Source organism: Monocercomonoides exilis, assembly GCF_001643675.1.
Source record: "Monocercomonoides exilis strain PA203 chromosome Unknown scaffold15-1837935, whole genome shotgun sequence".
In the NCBI taxonomy this organism is placed as follows: domain Eukaryota; phylum Preaxostyla; order Oxymonadida; family Polymastigidae; genus Monocercomonoides; species Monocercomonoides exilis.
Window position 1 is genome coordinate 1,191,980 of NW_027150560.1, and position 17,275 is coordinate 1,209,254.

Sequence of the window (17,275 nt, forward strand, 5' to 3'; positions counted from 1 at the left end):
AAACTGATCTTTGAAAAAATTTTCAACAACTTTCAAAAAAAAAATAATATATTATTTTCATTTTACAATGCATCAAACTTTACTAATGTACAATGAATAGCATACAAAATAAAATTAAACAAAACAAAACAAAACAAAACAGAAATAGAAATAGAAATTGAATTGCAATACAAATAAATCAAACGAAATTCAAAAATTAATAAAAAAAAATAAAAAAAAATTAAAAAAAAATTAAAAAAATTTAAAATTATTTCACTCATCGAAACTCCAACCTCTCTTTCAGAAAGTCAAGTCTCAAAAAGAATAAACAGAAACATTGCCATTATCTGGCTCATACAGCGGTGTGCTGTACATAGCGATGACCCTGTCAGAGGAAGAGAACGACGAATTTCCTGTGTAAGACGTGCGGGGCAGGCTATTTCGAGATAAATTTGAGTTGTTTGAAGAAGCGTATGGAGAGGCAAGTGATTGAGAAGAATCAATAGAAATGGATGATCCATCAAGTGATTGAGATGAAGTGTAGCCAGATGAAGCAAAAGAAGGCGGAAGAGATGAATTGCTTGAAGAAGAAGAAGAGGAGGAAGAAGAAGAAGAAGAAGATGGTGATGATGATGAAAGAACAAGAGAAGGTGAAGGTGAAGTGGCTGTGGAGTGAGATGAAAGAGGAGTGAGAAGAGAGTTGCTTTGTGTGTCGTCTGCTAAGGAATACAACTTGACTCTGTTGAGAAGCATCTGCAGTGTTGGCAGCACAGAAAAGAGAACATAGAGAAATACCACCAATGCTAAACGTTGAAAGAAATTTGAATAAATAAATAGATAGATAGATAGATAGATAGATAGATAGATAGATAGATAGATAGATAGATAGATAGATAGATACATTGAAAAAAACAAATTGAATGAAGAGTGCATACTGATAGAGCCGACAAGCTTTAGCAATCCAGACACAAGGTCTTTCAAGAAAATCTTCCGTTCATTCAGATTGAGTTCTTGAACAACATCAAATTTGGTCAAAAACACATTCAGTGCCTATGAAATATGAGTGTGTGTAGTCAAATTGATGGGAATAGAAAGAAAGAAACAAATAGTTTGAAATTTTCAAAGAGTTTTAAAAAAAAAGGAGAAAGAAATAGGAAAAAACGTAAAGAAAGGAAAAGAAAAGAATAAATCAAATATATCCATAAAAATATTCCTAATAATAAAAACACACATAAGAATCCTGTTCGATCCACTCCACGAAATTTGCAGTAGACGTGAAGCAGAATATCGCATAGACTACAAGACAGGCACTGATGATCAGCGTGAGCACAAGATAAAGCGACAGGCAAGCTCTTCTTTTGACTCTTTTCCTCTCATTTATCGCTTCGATCCACTCAGCCTGTAGCACAATAGATTCACGTCTCTTCCTCTGGCTCCATTGAGAATCTTGTTCTCCGCCCAAGTTGCTGCTGGAAGAGAAGATGTTGTTTTCATTGGAATTACTGTTATTATCACTATGATTATTATTACTATTACTATTACTATTATTCGCTTTCTCTCTTTTCTTTCTCTCAATCCTCTGCTCCTCTGCCACACGGCGCCGCTGAATTTCTTCCCGCTCTTCATCTGCTGAAAGGCTCTGATTTGGCTGAAGGGACGCAATCACCCCAATGATTGAGGTTAAAGTGATGAATACTCCAAATACACCTGCAGCTGTGATAAGCTTGATGATGATGTGAACAAGGGAAAAAGTGAATTGAAAGTTGAATTCAGAAGAGGAAAAAAAATGATAAGAATGAAAAATTAAGTGAAATAAAGCAAGATGTGAAAATTACATAAGTCAATGAAGTGAAAGTAAATTATGTGACAGTAATCATATTTGGAAATTGCAAATTTGTTTAATAAAATATGTGAAAAGATATTATATTCATACTGTATCAACATGAATTCCATTCTTTTATTTAATTGTGATAGATCCATTCAAAAGTTGATATTTATGTTTGCACAGAATCAGTTCATTGATAAATAACATGAAAAAAATTAGAAAGAAATTTCATTAATGAAATCATCCAATGGCACACCATCCAATCTTTCAAGATAAATGAAAAAGCTGCGACAAAAGCACCGACAGCAAGTAATATGATGCAGATGAATGTTAAAGAAAATTTTTCGGCTTTAAATTGCCCATGTATTTGAACTAAAATAGAAATCATTTGAAACAAAAAAAAAATAATTACCGTTATTTGCAAATTATAAATGTAGATGTTTAAAGTCAAAAATATATTGCAAGCATACATGATAGAATCAACAGCATGACAGAAACGATAAATGAAACAACAAGTAATATCGGAAAAACAAGCAGCATTTGCATTAAATTTTTGTGAATCTGTTTTCAGCACGAATAATCAGATAAAATCATGTTAGTGGGAGAAAAAGTGATTCTTCACACTGATTCAATGCAATAAACACTTTGAACGGAACAATCTATTGTTATGCTTTTTTGAAGTGCTTCCAACCCAGTGGAAATGCCAATCACTAAAAGAAAAATGCTTAAATTGATAAAATTTTATGCATCATACCTGCATATAAGATTCCAGACGATACAAAAGCAGCAACTGCAACAATTGGGGTGAGAAACAGCACGAACACAAGGAAGAATTGTGAGATAATGATTACAACATTATTTCTTCGCTTTGGGTTGCAAAAGCAAACGGCCAACAAAGAAAATACGGCTGTGAAAAAAAGCAATAGGCTCATCTTTTGTAAACCAGTTTTTTATAATGATTTGATTTTTTAAAATGAAAATAGTAATAAACAAACCCCCATGAAAATCCATACAAAAGACAAAGAAGATAAAAACTTAATCGACATGCCCATGATGGCGCATGCAAGGGATAATAAAATAAATCCCAGCACTCCAAACCAGCATCGCGTAGCAAGCGAATCTCGCTTGGTACACATAAAGAATTATTTGCGAATCTTATAAGTATGGTAAACGATATGATCTTTCTGATCATTCACTCTCCAAAATAAAAATTTTTGGAGAACAAAATATTAAATTCTTCTTTTTCGCTCGATACAAAAGGATAACATTGATTTAAACGCACTTCATTTATTTATGTATTTTTGTTAATGCTTGAAAGCCAATTTTCATTTCCATTTAATTGCAAAATCGACGCTCAAAGCAAAATATCAATATGGAGACAGTTGAATCAACAGAGCAATAAATCACAATTTTCACCTCAAAATGTTCCTTGCACTTCTTCGCCATGTGTTGAAAAAACTGGCGAGAAGTGTTTGTTCGAAAGGCAAGAACTTCTGCTTGAAGAACTTGAGGAAGTGCCACTTGAACTTATTGAAGGATTAAGGGAACATAGTCTCGAGGATTTTCGAACGCTAATTCGTCTTTGGACTCCTTCTTTTTTCACGTACGATCAGTTGCTTCAGATTAAAGCTGTTGAATTTGAAGATGAACAATCAAAAGGAAAAACTTGGACAGCTGAACTTGAAGCAATGGTTAACTCAACATTCAACAAAACGCCAAAACAAAAAGCTAAAAAGATAAGTCCATTACTGTCTATGCCCGAATTAGCTTCACAGGATTATCATACGCGCCCTTCTCAAGCCCATATGTTTGTATCTCTTCTTACGGTTGAAGATTTGGAATGGCTTAAAAAAGAACTTGCGCCAAAGCAAAGTTGGAGAGAACTTGAAAGCACATATATTGAAGAAGAAGACATGTTTGAGGAAGATTCTTCAACTATCTTTAGAGATGTTATCAACAAAACCTCAGATGAATCATGGAAAAGAACTCTTTCATTAAATATTACAGAAGGTGACAATAGAAGAAAAATTGACTCACAAAATTCAACAAAAATTATTCGAAAAAATGAAGGAAAATCAGATGATAAAAATTCAATAAGTATTAAGAAAGTTTCATCAGAAAAATCTTCTGTTGAAGAAACCAAAGAAGACCAAGACGCAAATAATGAACAAGACTTAGAAAATGAAACTGAAACGGACAATTCTGCAAATAAATCTTCACTTTTTCTTTCTCCGGTCTCGTTGAATATGGCAAGGAAATCGGTCATTCGACGACTTGCAGTTGAATATGAGAATGAGATATTTCGCAAAAACGCCAAAAAACTTGAAAGACAAAAACTTTTTGAAGAAAAAGTCAGAAAAGGAGAAATTGAAGAGATCAAAGACAGAACAGTGAAAAATAGCATCAGTGAAAATGATGAAGAAGTCTCAACATACACAAAAAATGCAGAAATACTTAAAGAAATGGATGAATCCGGAGATAATGAAGATGTTGATTCTGAAACCGGAGAAATTCTGTTCGGAGCGAAAGAGCTGAAAAGGAAAGCGCTGCGTAACCAGAAAGTGTGGGAGGAGAAAAAACTTCGAGATCAAAGGAGAGAGAAGATGGTGCAGCAACTTGAGAAAAGCAGAAGGGCGATGCTTGAAAAGGAGAAACAGAGGAAAGCAGCAGAAGGAAGAGTAAGGATGCTGAGAGAAAGAGAAGAGCGGCAAAGAAGAAGGATGCGCGCGGGGATAGGAAGAGTGTATAGAACAAATGTGCAGAATCAGTTGGAAAATGAGGCAGTGACTCAGAAAATGGGAGTTGAAGCGGACAATGAAGAAACAAAGATATCAACTTTTTCTGACTCATTTTCACCAGAACTTTGTTACACTTTTGATAAAATAGTACCTGAAGAGTTGTTTATTAACGCAAATAATACATTTTCATCATCGTATTCTTCTTCTTCTTCTTCTTCTTCTTCTGGAATGCCAACCATTTTATCAGATAGTCCTTCAACCAAGCAACAACCTAATTCGATCCAGACTTTATCAAACACTGAAATTCAAAACTTTTTATCAACAACTTCTTCTTCTTCTTCCTCTTCCTCTTTCACTTCCACTTTGTCTTCTATTCCTTTTTTTGATTCACCACAAACATCTCTTCAAACACTTAACTTTTCCCCACAAAGAACAACCTCTGCGCCTGGTTGGCAGCCAAAACGATCAAAAACTAAAGTTGTTCATAAATATGCTCCTTATTCTACAAGAATCAATGAAATTGTACGCTCTTTGAAAACAGGTGATGTTACAGAAGCAACATTATCTCAAATACAAATGAATTCATCCTCTTCTTCTTCCTCCTCATCAAAAGCACTTTCTCAACCAACTTGTCAAAGCAAGTCACAAACCACACAACATTCAAATCTCACTCAACAACCTATGTCTTCATCCCCAGCTGAATGGGAGCTTGTCATTGAGCGCGGCCGAAGAGCGGCACAGCGCCGTTTGAAAAAACAGAACCAGAAGCGGAAAGAGAAAGAGAGAGAAATAAATAGAATGACAGCCGAGCGCTTGAAATCTGAGTTTGGAGATGAAAGTTACCCGAATTTCACTCCGCCGCTGACAAAACCTCAGTTGTCGCCTGAAAGGAAGATCAGTTCGATGATTTATGTTCCTTTTACAACAGTACAGCCTGTGAAAGTGACAAAGGCTGTAACTCCACTCAATAAATATGAGCATTCTGCCAATCAGATGAAAAGAGGGGAGAATGCGAAGAGTTCTTCTTCTGATGTGTTTGCAGCACTGCCAATGACTGTTCAAAAGCAATTGGTTGAAAAAGAAGATGGAACAAAGGAAATAACAGGAGTATCAATTTTGGATGATAAAAACAAAATAAAAACTGGAAAATCGGAGCAAAACGGACAATCAACTGTTATTTCAGATGAAAAAGAAGAAGAAATAAAAGTTAAAACCACAGAAAATAGCAAATCGGCTGGTACTATACAATCTTCTATGAAAAGTCATTTGTCATCAATTGGATCTGTAAATGCTGCTGCTCCATTTTTTGATCGACAATACAAAGTGAATTACAAAGGCTTATCTTCAACAAAAGAAGACGAGCAGAAAACTGGTTCAGAAGCTAATTCCAATCCTTCCATGTTTAGTAAAGTTAAAATGGAACGTATCAGAGAAATTGAAGGAAAAGGAGGAGGAGAAAGAAAAGAAAGAGGAGAAAGAGGAGAAGAAGAAAGAGGAGAAGGAGAAGATGGAAATAGTGATGAAGAATTAGATGCATATGAACGGCCTATTTACAGATTCGATGAATCTTCACAGTCAACACCTTGTTTGCCTCTTCAAGCACAAAAGCTATTAAAAAATGGATTTAATAATTTTCCTGTGAAAAAGAAGGATTCAATCAAAAAAAGTATTTCTTCTTCAGAAATAAGTGGAATTAAAAATCCGAACAAAATAAAGCATTCACCAGAAGAAGTGGAAGAATACATTCAGTCAGTCATTGCGTCACAGACACATAATTCATCTCAAACACTTCAATCAGATGCATTATCTTCTTCTTCCTCATCATCAACTTCCTCATCCTCCTCCTCCTCTTCATCTTCTTCCTCTCTTTCAGCAGTAACAGAAGCTCTCCCTCCAATTTCAATGACAGGCACCGTTGAGTTATCCTTGCTCCGCCTCACCCGCCGCCTCCAAATGAAAGAGGAGCTGCTGAAGAGAACAGCCGAAGAGCAAACTCAACAGGAGCAGCTTGCTTCTTCTTCTTCTTCTTCTTCAGCGCTTTTATCATCAGGAGCCAATGCGAGTGGGAGTGCAGGGCAAAGCAGCGATGGACTAAGTGGAGGTAAAAGGAAAAGGCCGAGGTATGGCACGGCGTGGTATATTGACCCAGAGCTGTGGGATCATTGGAACCAGTGGAACGAGCTGGCAGAGGCACAGCAGATTGGAGAGAGGAAGCTGAAGATGATGGCGCTGGGGGAAGGGCAGCTGGACATGGAGAGAGAGAAGGAGAGGGAAAAGGAAATGAAGAGAAGAAAGATGATTGAGAAGATTTTGAGGGAGAAAGCAGAAAAGGAGAAGAAGAAGAAGGTGATGGAACAAGAAAAAGCGCCTTCAAACCGGCCGGCCACTTCTTTGTCGCATCCAACAATTCCTCCGCTTATGCTTTCTTCCACAAATCGTGCTGTGACTTCTTCAGTTACAGAAAGACAGTTCCATTCATCTCAGTTCTCCAAGCCTTCTTCTTCTTCTTCTTCTTCTTCTTCACTTTCTCGCTTGCCACAAACAAATCGCGAAAAGTCTTTTGGAAAGCATAACACTCCAAATCAGAATCTTTCATCCACAACCAGATCAACCTCTTCTTCTTCTTCCTCTTCCTCTTCACTTTCTCTTCGTCATTCCCCTTTATCCTCCTCTCGCACTCGCTCCACTGTCCATCTCCCCTCCGTTCACTCCACACCCGCCTCACGTTTTCTTCCTCCGAATCCAGAGAAATTGGGATTGGCACACGCACAGCACAACACATCGCTTCCGTTGCAGCGATTCACTTTTCTCTTTCACGACCAGCTGCCTCAGATGGTTTTTCCGCATATCACACGCAGTGCACCCACGAAGATCAAGATGGATGAGAGAGAGAAAGAGAAGATCAAAGAGGAGGGGGAAATGGGGGAGAAGAATGAGAAAGTGAAGGAGGATGGAAAAAAGGATGATTTGGAGGATAAAAAAATAATAGGCTCAAGTTCATCGTCTCCTTTATTATCCTCAACAACCTCTTCTGCTTCTTCTTCTTCTTCCTCCTCTTCTTCTTCTCTGGAACGATCTCCTCTTTCCCAGTCAGCGCTCACCTCTCGTTCTCTCCTCTCTCACACCCCCTTTTCCACCCCCTCTTCCTCCCCGCTTTCATCTGCTGTTTCTTCTCCCCGCACTCTTTCGCGTTCTTCTTCACTTGCGCAATATTCTTCAACTTCACTGGAAGAGTTGCCAGTCAGAAAGGAATGGCAAGGAAAAGAAGAGGAAGAGATGGAGTTGGAGAAGCAGTACAGGCGCATTGAAAGGAAATACGGGCAAGTTGGAGGGTGGAGTGAGCTGGATGTGCTGATGGAGGACGAATCGTCTGGATTCAGTGACGATGATGATGATGAGAGTGATAAAAATAATGAGGAAATGGATGTTGATATGATTGAAGAGGAAGAAGGGGAAAGAGAAGGAGAAGGAGAAGGAGGTAAAGGAGAAAATGAGTTTGATTCAGACCTAAAGAATTTAAAGCTTACGAATGAAAAGAGCGAAAAAGAAAATTTTGGCCGATTGTTTTCTGGAAATCCTTCTTCTTATTCCACTTCTTCTTCTTCCTCTTCCTCTTTATCTCGTTCATCCTCACAGCAATCACTTGCCCCACTCACAAAACCACTTTCGCGCCCTTCCACACAAACGTCACTCTTTCACTTGAATCTTCCTGTTCAACCGTCTTCTCTTTCTTCAGGTACAACAAGTGCTCAGCTTGCCTCTCCTCATTCTGTGCCTTCTTCAGCTCTGCAAAGAAGAGATTCATTTTCTGCTTCAACAACAAAGCAATCCCTTTCTCCAAAGCCTTCGTTTTCTACTATTCCTTTGACTCTGAATGGAAGCTCGGCTCAGCTAAGAAGCTCAACTGCTCATTTGCAAAAGGTTCAGCCTTCTTCCTCTTCCTCCTCCTCCTCCTCTTCTTCTTCTTCAACAATCTCTTCATCCACTTCATCCTCATCATCATCACCTTCTTCTTCTTCTTCTTCTCCCCTGTCTGACACACGCCCCACTCTTCCTGTTTCCACTCCTCCACAGCCCAAAGTGATCATGGCTAAAGCACTTGCACACCATCTAACTGAAAGAGAAGAAGAGCGGATGGCTCTGTCGCATCGCCGTGTGCTTTCGCTCTCTCGTCTTCTGTCTCTTTTTTTGGATGCCGTTTCTGTTGTCCAGAAGCGGGAGCAGTTTATGCGAGAGACGGGGGCGCCTGAATCAGTGGCCATCAACATATACCCAGACCCACCTCCTGTGGCACACAACAAGTGGATGCTGACGATGCTGCCGGGGCTGTTTAGGCAGCTGAAGGAGGAAGGGACGTGGGAAGACGCTGTGAATGCGGCGGCGGCGGTGGCTGCACAGCAGGGCGAAACGGCAGACGAGAAGAGGATAAAGAAGCAGAGGACGCTGATGGAGGAGGAGCAGAAGGAGAAGAGGAAGAAGGAGAAGGAGAAGTGGAGAAGGTTGAAGAGAGAGAGAATGAAAAAGGAAAATGATAAACTGCAACAGAACTCAAAACAATCAACAGCAAATGAAATGTTGCCAAGTGTATCACAGCAAAAGCATACCAAATACAATTCTTCTGCTTCTTCTTCAACTTCTTCTCCTTCCAATTCTTCTCAGAAGTCTGAGAACCGCAAAGTTGATGTTCACCAGCTGACACGCGAAACACTCACATGGCTGTCACAAATATCAATTGACAGAGGAGCTGCCACAATCAAACCTTCCTCTAAAAAAACACAGAAAGGCACGAATTCATCCTCTTTCTCATCATCATCTTCTTCATCTTCTTCTCAAACTTGTTTGCACAGATTGCCTTCATCTTCTTCTTCTTCTTCTTCTTCATTTTCCTCCTCTGAACAAACTCCTGTTCCTTTCGCACTCGATCCCAAGGCATTCAACCAGCTTGTCGACATTGTGTCTGTGATGGCGCTTGGAACAACCGTCGCCAGCGAGGCAAAGGAATACGAGAAGCATCACAAACTGCAGGAAAAAATGGAGCAAGGCACAATCAGCGATCCGAACACAACTTCTTCCTCTTCCTCTTCCTCCTCTTCTCCTTCTCCTTCTTCTCATTCACCTGCCTCTCAGGTTCAGCAGATGACAACAAAGCCGTCTGAGTGTTTTGCGCTGCAGTTGTTTGAGGAATGGCAGAGAGAGACAGGAAAAATATGAGTCTGATTATGTTGTTGATATCTTTTTTTGTATGTATTTAATTTAATATGTAATTACATGTGTGTGAATGAGTGTGAGAAAGAGTTCATATATGTTTTATTAAAGTCTTTCAGAATATTAGGTTGTTTAACTATATGAAGTGTTTAAATGTTTTATTGTTATCATCTCATTGTTTTATTGTTTGATCATTGTTTAATTATTTTTTTGATGCTTTGTTTCATAAAATATATCCCTTCTCTCATATTTTCTTTCGTCTCCATTTTTTATATCTTCATTTGAATAAAGTTTGGGTTATGAATTGTGATTTTATTAAATATAATTTTAATAAATGAATTAAAGAATAAGTATATCGAACAAAAATTGCAAAAACAAAAAATTTCAGAAGCATTCGAATTGTTATAAAAGATATGTTATCATATATGAGTGAAAGGAAAACAAATAAAATGTAGTGTTCTTGGAGGAAAATAAGAACTGTAAAGCTTTTTTGTTCAAAGCACAAAAAATAGTTTCACTCATTCCTTTATAAAACTCTTTCAGATCACAAAAAAAATAAAAGAAAAGAAAAGAAAAGAAAAGAAAAGAAAAGAAAAGAAAAAGAAAAGAAAAGAAAAGAAAAGAAAAGAAAAGAAAAGAAAAGAAAAGAAAAGAAAAGAAAAGAAAAGAAAAAAAGAAAGAAAGAAAGAAAGAAAAAGTGATTGGAAAATTATTTTTTTATCGATTTTGAAAAAAATGCTATTTGTTTCCTACAAAAGTTCTAGATTTTATGATTTCTGGAGAATGAGAAAATCTATATTCAAAGTTTTCTCATTCAGTCGCTCACCGTTCATGCTAATTGTTAAATGTTACCAAAAATAATTCTCTATTTATTGTGGTTGTTCAAGTGAAACTAATTTGTTTATTTTTAAACTGGAAATGCCTTCAGTATTATCAACTTCAAGAATACCTTCATTTGAAACAGTTACAGCAGGATTTCACGCCAAAATTATACCAACACTTCATTTCGTCTTTTTTATCTCGAAACTCTTCAAAAACAAAAGTTTTATTAATTCGTTCCTTCTTCGACGAATGAAAAAAGAGAAAAGTCAAAATTCCTTCAGACGAACGAATTGCAAAGGCACTCAGCTGGACCTTGAGTTTTATTTGTCAGATTCAAACCGGATATAAAAGAAAAAATGTTGCTGAGAATAAGAACATGTGAATGACCAGGAAACAAGAAAAAAGAGTGATGGAAATACCGAAAATTTCAGAGACAAAAGACAGTTAATCACCAGAAAACATGAATGAGCCGTTCCGGTGAAAGTTTGTCATTATATACCTTCTCATAATTTTCATTCTTCTTTTTAATAAAGGCATTGCGAGGAATTGATGATCGTCTCCTCAAGTGTGAGAGATGTGAAAAGAGTGAAAATGTCGGAACAAAACATTATCACCTGGAAAAATCATTTGACTCAATGTATGTGTGACAAATATTCTTCAATGATCTTTTGTGCTGATGAATCATGTTATCATGCCCATGAAGATACAAGAAAGATGAACCTAATTGTGGGAACAAATGAAAATCGTGAAATTGATCACACACCTGTGGACAGAGGAGAAAAAAGAATATCATTGCTTCACTGCATTTCACTTGATGGAACCTTTGTTCCTCCTTGTTTTCTGGTGCAAAAACCATTCAACATTAGATCCCTTCAATCTCTAGGCTATCAAATCGGAATTCATGGTTGTGTGGAAATCTGAAATTCGTCTATTTTCACAAAGGAGTTGTTCGAAAACTGGATTGAGAAAGTTATCATTCCCCATGTCAGCATGAAAAGAATGATTTTGCCAGACATACATGCACAAGCAGTGTTGATGCTTGATGGCTGCAGAATCCACCTATCGGATAATGTATTGACTCGACTTGCCAATTAAAATATCTTGCTTTTAGTTTTTCCTCCAAATGCAAACATTTTCTTCAAACATTGGATTTATCAATTTTCTCACTTTGGAAACTTCAAATTCAACAGGTTAGGCCTGGCTCAAATCACGACAGTGTGGAACAACTTTTATGGGTGGCAATGAACGCAATATTGCAAGTTTCTTCATCGATAAACATTTTTTCTGCTTTTAAAGAAAGTGGACTTGTGAATGATTTTCACAAAACTCCTTCAACAGCGCGGATCTTCAAAGAAAGCTTCGAAAAAGTGATTGAAATTGTGAAATTGAATAACAAATCATTAACACTGTCATGCACAAGAAAAACAAGACAAACAAAAGAAGGTGAATGTGGAATAATGAACATCGATAGAATGCCAGTTTGTTTTGGACTTCCGCAATAAACAATACTTGGTGAACAACAAAAATGTTTAAGAGTTTTTTTCATTCATATTTCATGGAGCATTTCAAAAAAAACATGATTGAATAAACAAAATATTCATCAAATCTTTGTTTTTCTTAATTTCAATAATACAAAAAGAATTAACAATTAACAAGAACAGTGAATATCTGTTCCATTTTTACCTGCTGTTTTGTTAATTTATTCTTTTTTTGTTAAAAATGGTGTGTTGTTGATGAAAAAGCTATGAATTTGAAGCATACATATTTTGAATGAAATATTTTCCTTTTCGAATAATTTTTCGTTTAAAGATGAAAATTAACCATAATAAATTTATAACAAAATTCGTTTTAATATCTTGGCAATCCCGTTTTGAAAGCAAAATTTGAACTCTTATACCCACAAAATTATATATCATTGACATGAGCAATAAAAATGGAATGCAAGGTTTTATTTTTATATTGGAATATTTTAAATTTTTTGAAAAACTCTTTGTTTTCTGTATTTTTGCAAGATTTTGAAACAACACTTCGCAAAATGAGTCGATTAAAGTTATTTCAAAATGAACAGGAAACTTCAGAAAAACAATCACTTGATGAAATTGAAAATATTTTGACTGAAATGACAAAAGCTTCTCGTACAGGAATTGAAGTTCTAAAAAAGGAAAGGGAACAAATGACAAACCAATACATTCAGTTAGAGACAGACTCATCCGATATTTTCGCGAGACTTAAAGTTAAGAACGATCAACTTGTGCAACAACTTGCTTTCGCTGAGGAAGAAAAGCAGCAACTTCAGTCCACAATTCTTGATTTAAATACAAAAATCGCAGAGCTTGATGCAAGCATTTCAGAAAAGGTGCAGATGATAACTGAAGGTGAAAGGAAAAAAGATGAAGCTGAAGAAGCTATGAAAGTTCAAGCTGATAAACTTGAAGAAGAGAAACTGAATATTACAGAAAATCTGGAAGCAAAGCACAAAGAAGAAATTGAAAGAATTCAGAAAGAACAAGAAAGGAAACTTTCAGATGCAATTTTGAAAGAGAGGGCTTGGTGGGAACAAGAGTTAGATCGGGTGACGAAAAGCGAAGGGATGAATACAGTGGCGATTGCAGAGCGGCTAAAGTTTGAAGAGCAGGAGCGAGAGAGGATCAAGATGGACATGGCGCTGAAGGAAAAGCGGATTATTCAGCAGCTGGAAGACGTGACGCGGGAGCGCGATGGGCTTTTAAAGCAGCGGCATCAGTTTGAAACGAAGCTGAGGCAGCAGTATGATGGTGAAAGAGCAGAGCTTTTGTCGGAGTCTTCTGAAGCGATGAAGAAAAAAGAGGAAGAGATGAGACAGAAAGAGGCGCGCTGCCAGCGGGCGGCTGCGACGGAGAAGCGGATTATGGAGGAAGAGGCGAAGAGGCTGCGAAACGAGGTGGTGATGGCGCAGAAGGAATTGTTGAGGAATAAAAACGAATATCAGGAAGACTTGGCGTTGAAAGAAGAAACCATAAGGCAACTGAGAGAAATGGTTTGTTATTACTATTGTTTGGCTATTATCAACATATTTTTTCATTTTCTTCTTTTTCAAACTTATGTTATGCTAATTTCATCTATCTTGAAAATGTTTATTTCAAATTATTTCTCCGAAAATTTTCACATTTACTCACACTAACTTCACATTGTTCCTTTCAACAGCTCAATTCTGAGCGAAAACAGTACCAGTCTCACCTGCGCGAGCTCAAAGAAGCAGCCGCTGCCGAGCAAAAACTACGCGACGAGTCGATTTTGTCGCTGAAAGAGGCGATTTCGCGGGAAAGCGGGGCGAAAGAGCAGATGCAGCGGTCATTTGACAACATTTGTGGGGAGATTAAAAAGAAAGAGAGTGTTCTGATGAAGCAGGTGATGCTCATGTGCGAAGAGCGCGGCAGAGAGACTGAAGAACACGAGGCCGCCAGACACCGCTTTGTTGTGCATGTGCGGGACTTGGAGAGAGACCTGGATGAGAAGGAAGAGCAGATCGTGAAGGAGAAGGCGAAGACAGACGAGGCAATGAATGAGAAGGACGAAGCTGAAAGAGAAGCTGAGAAGGTACTGCAGGCATCGCTTAGATCGACAGCACAGCCGCAGTTGGCTGCATTTTTAATGCAGACGCCTTCATCATCATCATCTTCTTCTTCTTCTTCTTCCTCTTCCTCTTCCTCTTCTTCCCTTTCCTCTTCATTTGCAGCTCTTTCATCAACACGGACTTTTCAGCCAACAGCTACACAGATAGGCTTATCTTCTTCTTATGCCTCTCCTTCTTATTCTCTAAAGCCCTCAAACTCTTCACTTGCTTCAACAATCCGTGGGCGTCCGCTTTCTTCGACTGTTGCCAGCAGCACAACAACACCCGGAAGCACAAGACACGCCAGATCAGCTTCGCCTTTCGCACAAAACAGTTCAGTGTTTGCTTCTACTCTCAAATCTCGTTTTCCTGATCCTTACTCATTTCCTTCTTCTTCATCATCGACTTCTTCTTCTTCTTCAACTTCTCCTTTTTCTTCTACAATCCCCTCTTCTTCCTCAAACAATCCATTTTCCTCATTTGACATCATTTCAGCCTCACATCGCAGCCTCACTCCACCCCCTTTCCGTCTTTCTCCTTCCATTCCCTTTTCATCAAGACATTTGTCTCATAATCCTCCTTCTGGTTATTCCGAACCTTCACTCCAGTCTCCTCCTTCTGTGGAAAAGAAGCGCTCTTCTTTCTCTCTCCCTCAAACAAATACTCCTTCTGCTGCTTTATCTGCTTATTCTTCTTCATCTGCTTCAGCACCTGAGCCGCTCACATTCACAGCCACTTCGCCAATTTCTGTGGCAGCTGCTACTTCTTCTCTTTCTCCTTCATCATCATCATCTTCATCTTCATCTTCATCTTCATCATCATCATCTTCTTCTCTTTCATCTTCTTCTGTTTGTGGAGCAGATTTATCTTCTTCTGCACTCCACCCGCTTCTTCCATCTCTCTCTCCAACAACATTTATTCCTTCTTCTTCTCCATTTCATCCCTTTTCGTCTGCATCTCATCCCTCGTCTTTTATTTCCTCTTCTCCTTCTTCCTCTTCTCCGCCTCAACATCCACTTTCACACTCTTCTTTCACAGCCACTGCATTTCCTCGTCTTTCATCATCATCATCTTCCTCTTCCTCTTCTCCTTCGCTGCTTTCTCCTTCTCCATCACCTTCTTCTTCCTCTTCCTCTTTTTCCTCTTCTTCTTCATTGGCTGCTTCTACCAGTTCATCTTTTCTCACCTCAACTGTCCCAAGAAGATCTTCATTCAACCATCCTTATCCGCCTCTCTTCTCCTCTTTCATTGCACCACATTCCCAAATCAATTCTCAACTTTCCAAATCGTTAAGTTCTAATTATGCTGCTGATGATGATGAAACAAACAGAGAAAAAAAGAAGGATGAAGGAGGAAATGAAGATAATTCTGAAGTTAATAATAGTTTAAATCAAACAAATAAGGAGAAAGAAGGAATTTTTGAAAGAGAAGGACATTTAGAAGAAGAAGAAGAAAACGCGAATAATGAAATAGATCAACAAGAAGAAGCATCTTCAGATAAAAAAGAACTTTCTTCTGATTCTCAAACAGAAGTGATGACGATGAAACAAAAGAAAAAGAAAAAGAAGAAGACGAAACAGAATAAAACAGAACAATCAGGAAGTGATACACCCTCAAAGGTTATTCCGATCGATGAGAGGCCGCCGTGGGTTGGGGTGTTGGATGAGCCGACAACAACAGCAAAGAAGAAGAAGAAGAAGAAGAAAGCGATGAAAGGATTGAGTTCAACAGTGAAACAAAACAATTCTGAGGAAGGAGAAGGAGGAGTAAATGAAGAATCTTTTATGAATACAAATCAAACAACATTTGCAACAGAAACTGAAGGACAACGAAATAAAACCAAAAATCCTTTACAAACACCAAAAATACACCAAAATCCAAAGAATGCTGTTCCATCTCTCACTTTGGCGTAAATGAATGTGTGAAATTTAGAAAAGAAAAACAGCATTTCGAATCATGAAACTTGTAAAAGTTCCTTGTTATTGTGCTATTTGATTTTCAGTTATTCTTTCTTTCTTTCTTATTTTGATGTAAAGATTGTAGATTTTCAAATTAATCCTTGCTTTCTCTAAACTTTTTTTCTGTGTTCAATTTTTTTTTTTCATTTTCACCAAAACATTTTTGTCTGCTTAATTCATTTTTGAAGAGCCGAGAACAAGCTGTGACAGTAATTGTAATGCTCTGATTATTCAAATGAAGATAACAAAAAGAAAATGAAATAAAATAAAAAAAAGGGAAAAGGGGGAAAAAAATTTCTTCATTTCATCATCAACAAAATTAAGGATTTATGCAAAGTGTAATTGATGCGATGAAATGAAGAATCCAAAGAAGAAGAAGAAGAAGAAGAAGAAGAAGATATCAAATATGATGAATATGAAGAAGAAATTGAATAAAGATGAAGCAAAATGCGAAGAGGAGGAAGACTAATAACAGAAAAAGTCAAAAAGAAAATGAATTGTCTTTTATGATAAAACATTTTTGTTTTTAAAACCAGCTTTACTTTTCAAATGAAGATGGCAAATATCATAATCATCATCAAAAGAATAAAAAAGAAAAACAGAAAGAAAAAAAAAAGAAATAATAGAAAACAAATAAGCTAAGAGGAATTTTGTCATTTTTCTTTGGAAAAAAAACAAGAGATTTTGTGTGGTCAAAATTTTTAACAAAATAAAGCAGAAAAGAAGAAAAGAGAAAAAGATGAAGAAACATAAAAAGAAAGAAAGAAAGAGAAAGAGAATATAAAAGAGAATATAAAAGAGAATAAAAAATAGAATAAAAAAGAATAAGAAAATACTGTCAACACACACTCATCCACAAAACACTTAAAAAAACAATAAATCTTTTTTTATGAAGTAAAAATAAGAAAAAATAAGAAAAAATAAGAAAAATATAAATTTAAATAAATTTCCCTCAATTTCAATCAAAAAAAGAATCATAAATATTTACAAAACCAAAATCAAAACCCAAAATAAATAAAGAAAAAATAGAAAAAAGAAAAGAAAAAAAAAGATATAAAATGTTAAATCTTAAATTCAACACATAATTTCACTGTACCATCATCATCAATAATCACAAAATCAATGAAAATGACAAAATTGCCATTTAACATTATTA

General features: G+C 36.9%; 3 protein-coding genes across 3 annotated transcripts; 2 read left to right on the forward strand and 1 right to left on the reverse strand.

Moving 5' to 3' along the window:
• Positions 1–294: 294 nt before the first annotated feature.
• On the reverse strand, positions 295–2,940 carry MONOS_1027 (uncharacterized protein; the record flags this gene model as incomplete). The annotated part of the gene is made up of 9 exons (XM_067862706.1): positions 295–782; positions 915–1,029; positions 1,211–1,702; positions 1,913–1,933; positions 2,061–2,176; positions 2,275–2,365; positions 2,429–2,514; positions 2,559–2,736; positions 2,800–2,940. 9 exons carry the CDS (start codon positions 2,938–2,940, stop codon positions 295–297), a joined length of 1,728 nt encoding a protein of 575 aa, XP_067730048.1.
• Positions 2,941–3,111: 171 nt separating this feature from the next.
• MONOS_1028 (uncharacterized protein) lies at positions 3,112–10,091 on the forward strand (the record flags this gene model as incomplete). The annotated part of the gene is made up of 1 exon (XM_067862721.1): positions 3,112–10,091. The coding sequence occupies one exon, from the start codon at positions 3,112–3,114 to the stop codon at positions 9,751–9,753; it is 6,642 nt and encodes a 2,213-aa protein (XP_067730049.1). The 3' UTR covers positions 9,754–10,091.
• Positions 10,092–12,688: 2,597 nt separating this feature from the next.
• On the forward strand, positions 12,689–16,338 carry MONOS_1029 (uncharacterized protein; the record flags this gene model as incomplete). Its single annotated transcript, XM_067862730.1, has 2 exons — positions 12,689–13,585; positions 13,753–16,338. The coding sequence occupies 2 exons, from the start codon at positions 12,689–12,691 to the stop codon at positions 16,072–16,074; spliced, it is 3,219 nt and encodes a 1,072-aa protein (XP_067730050.1). The 3' UTR covers positions 16,075–16,338.
• Between the last annotated feature and the right edge of the window lie 937 nt (positions 16,339–17,275).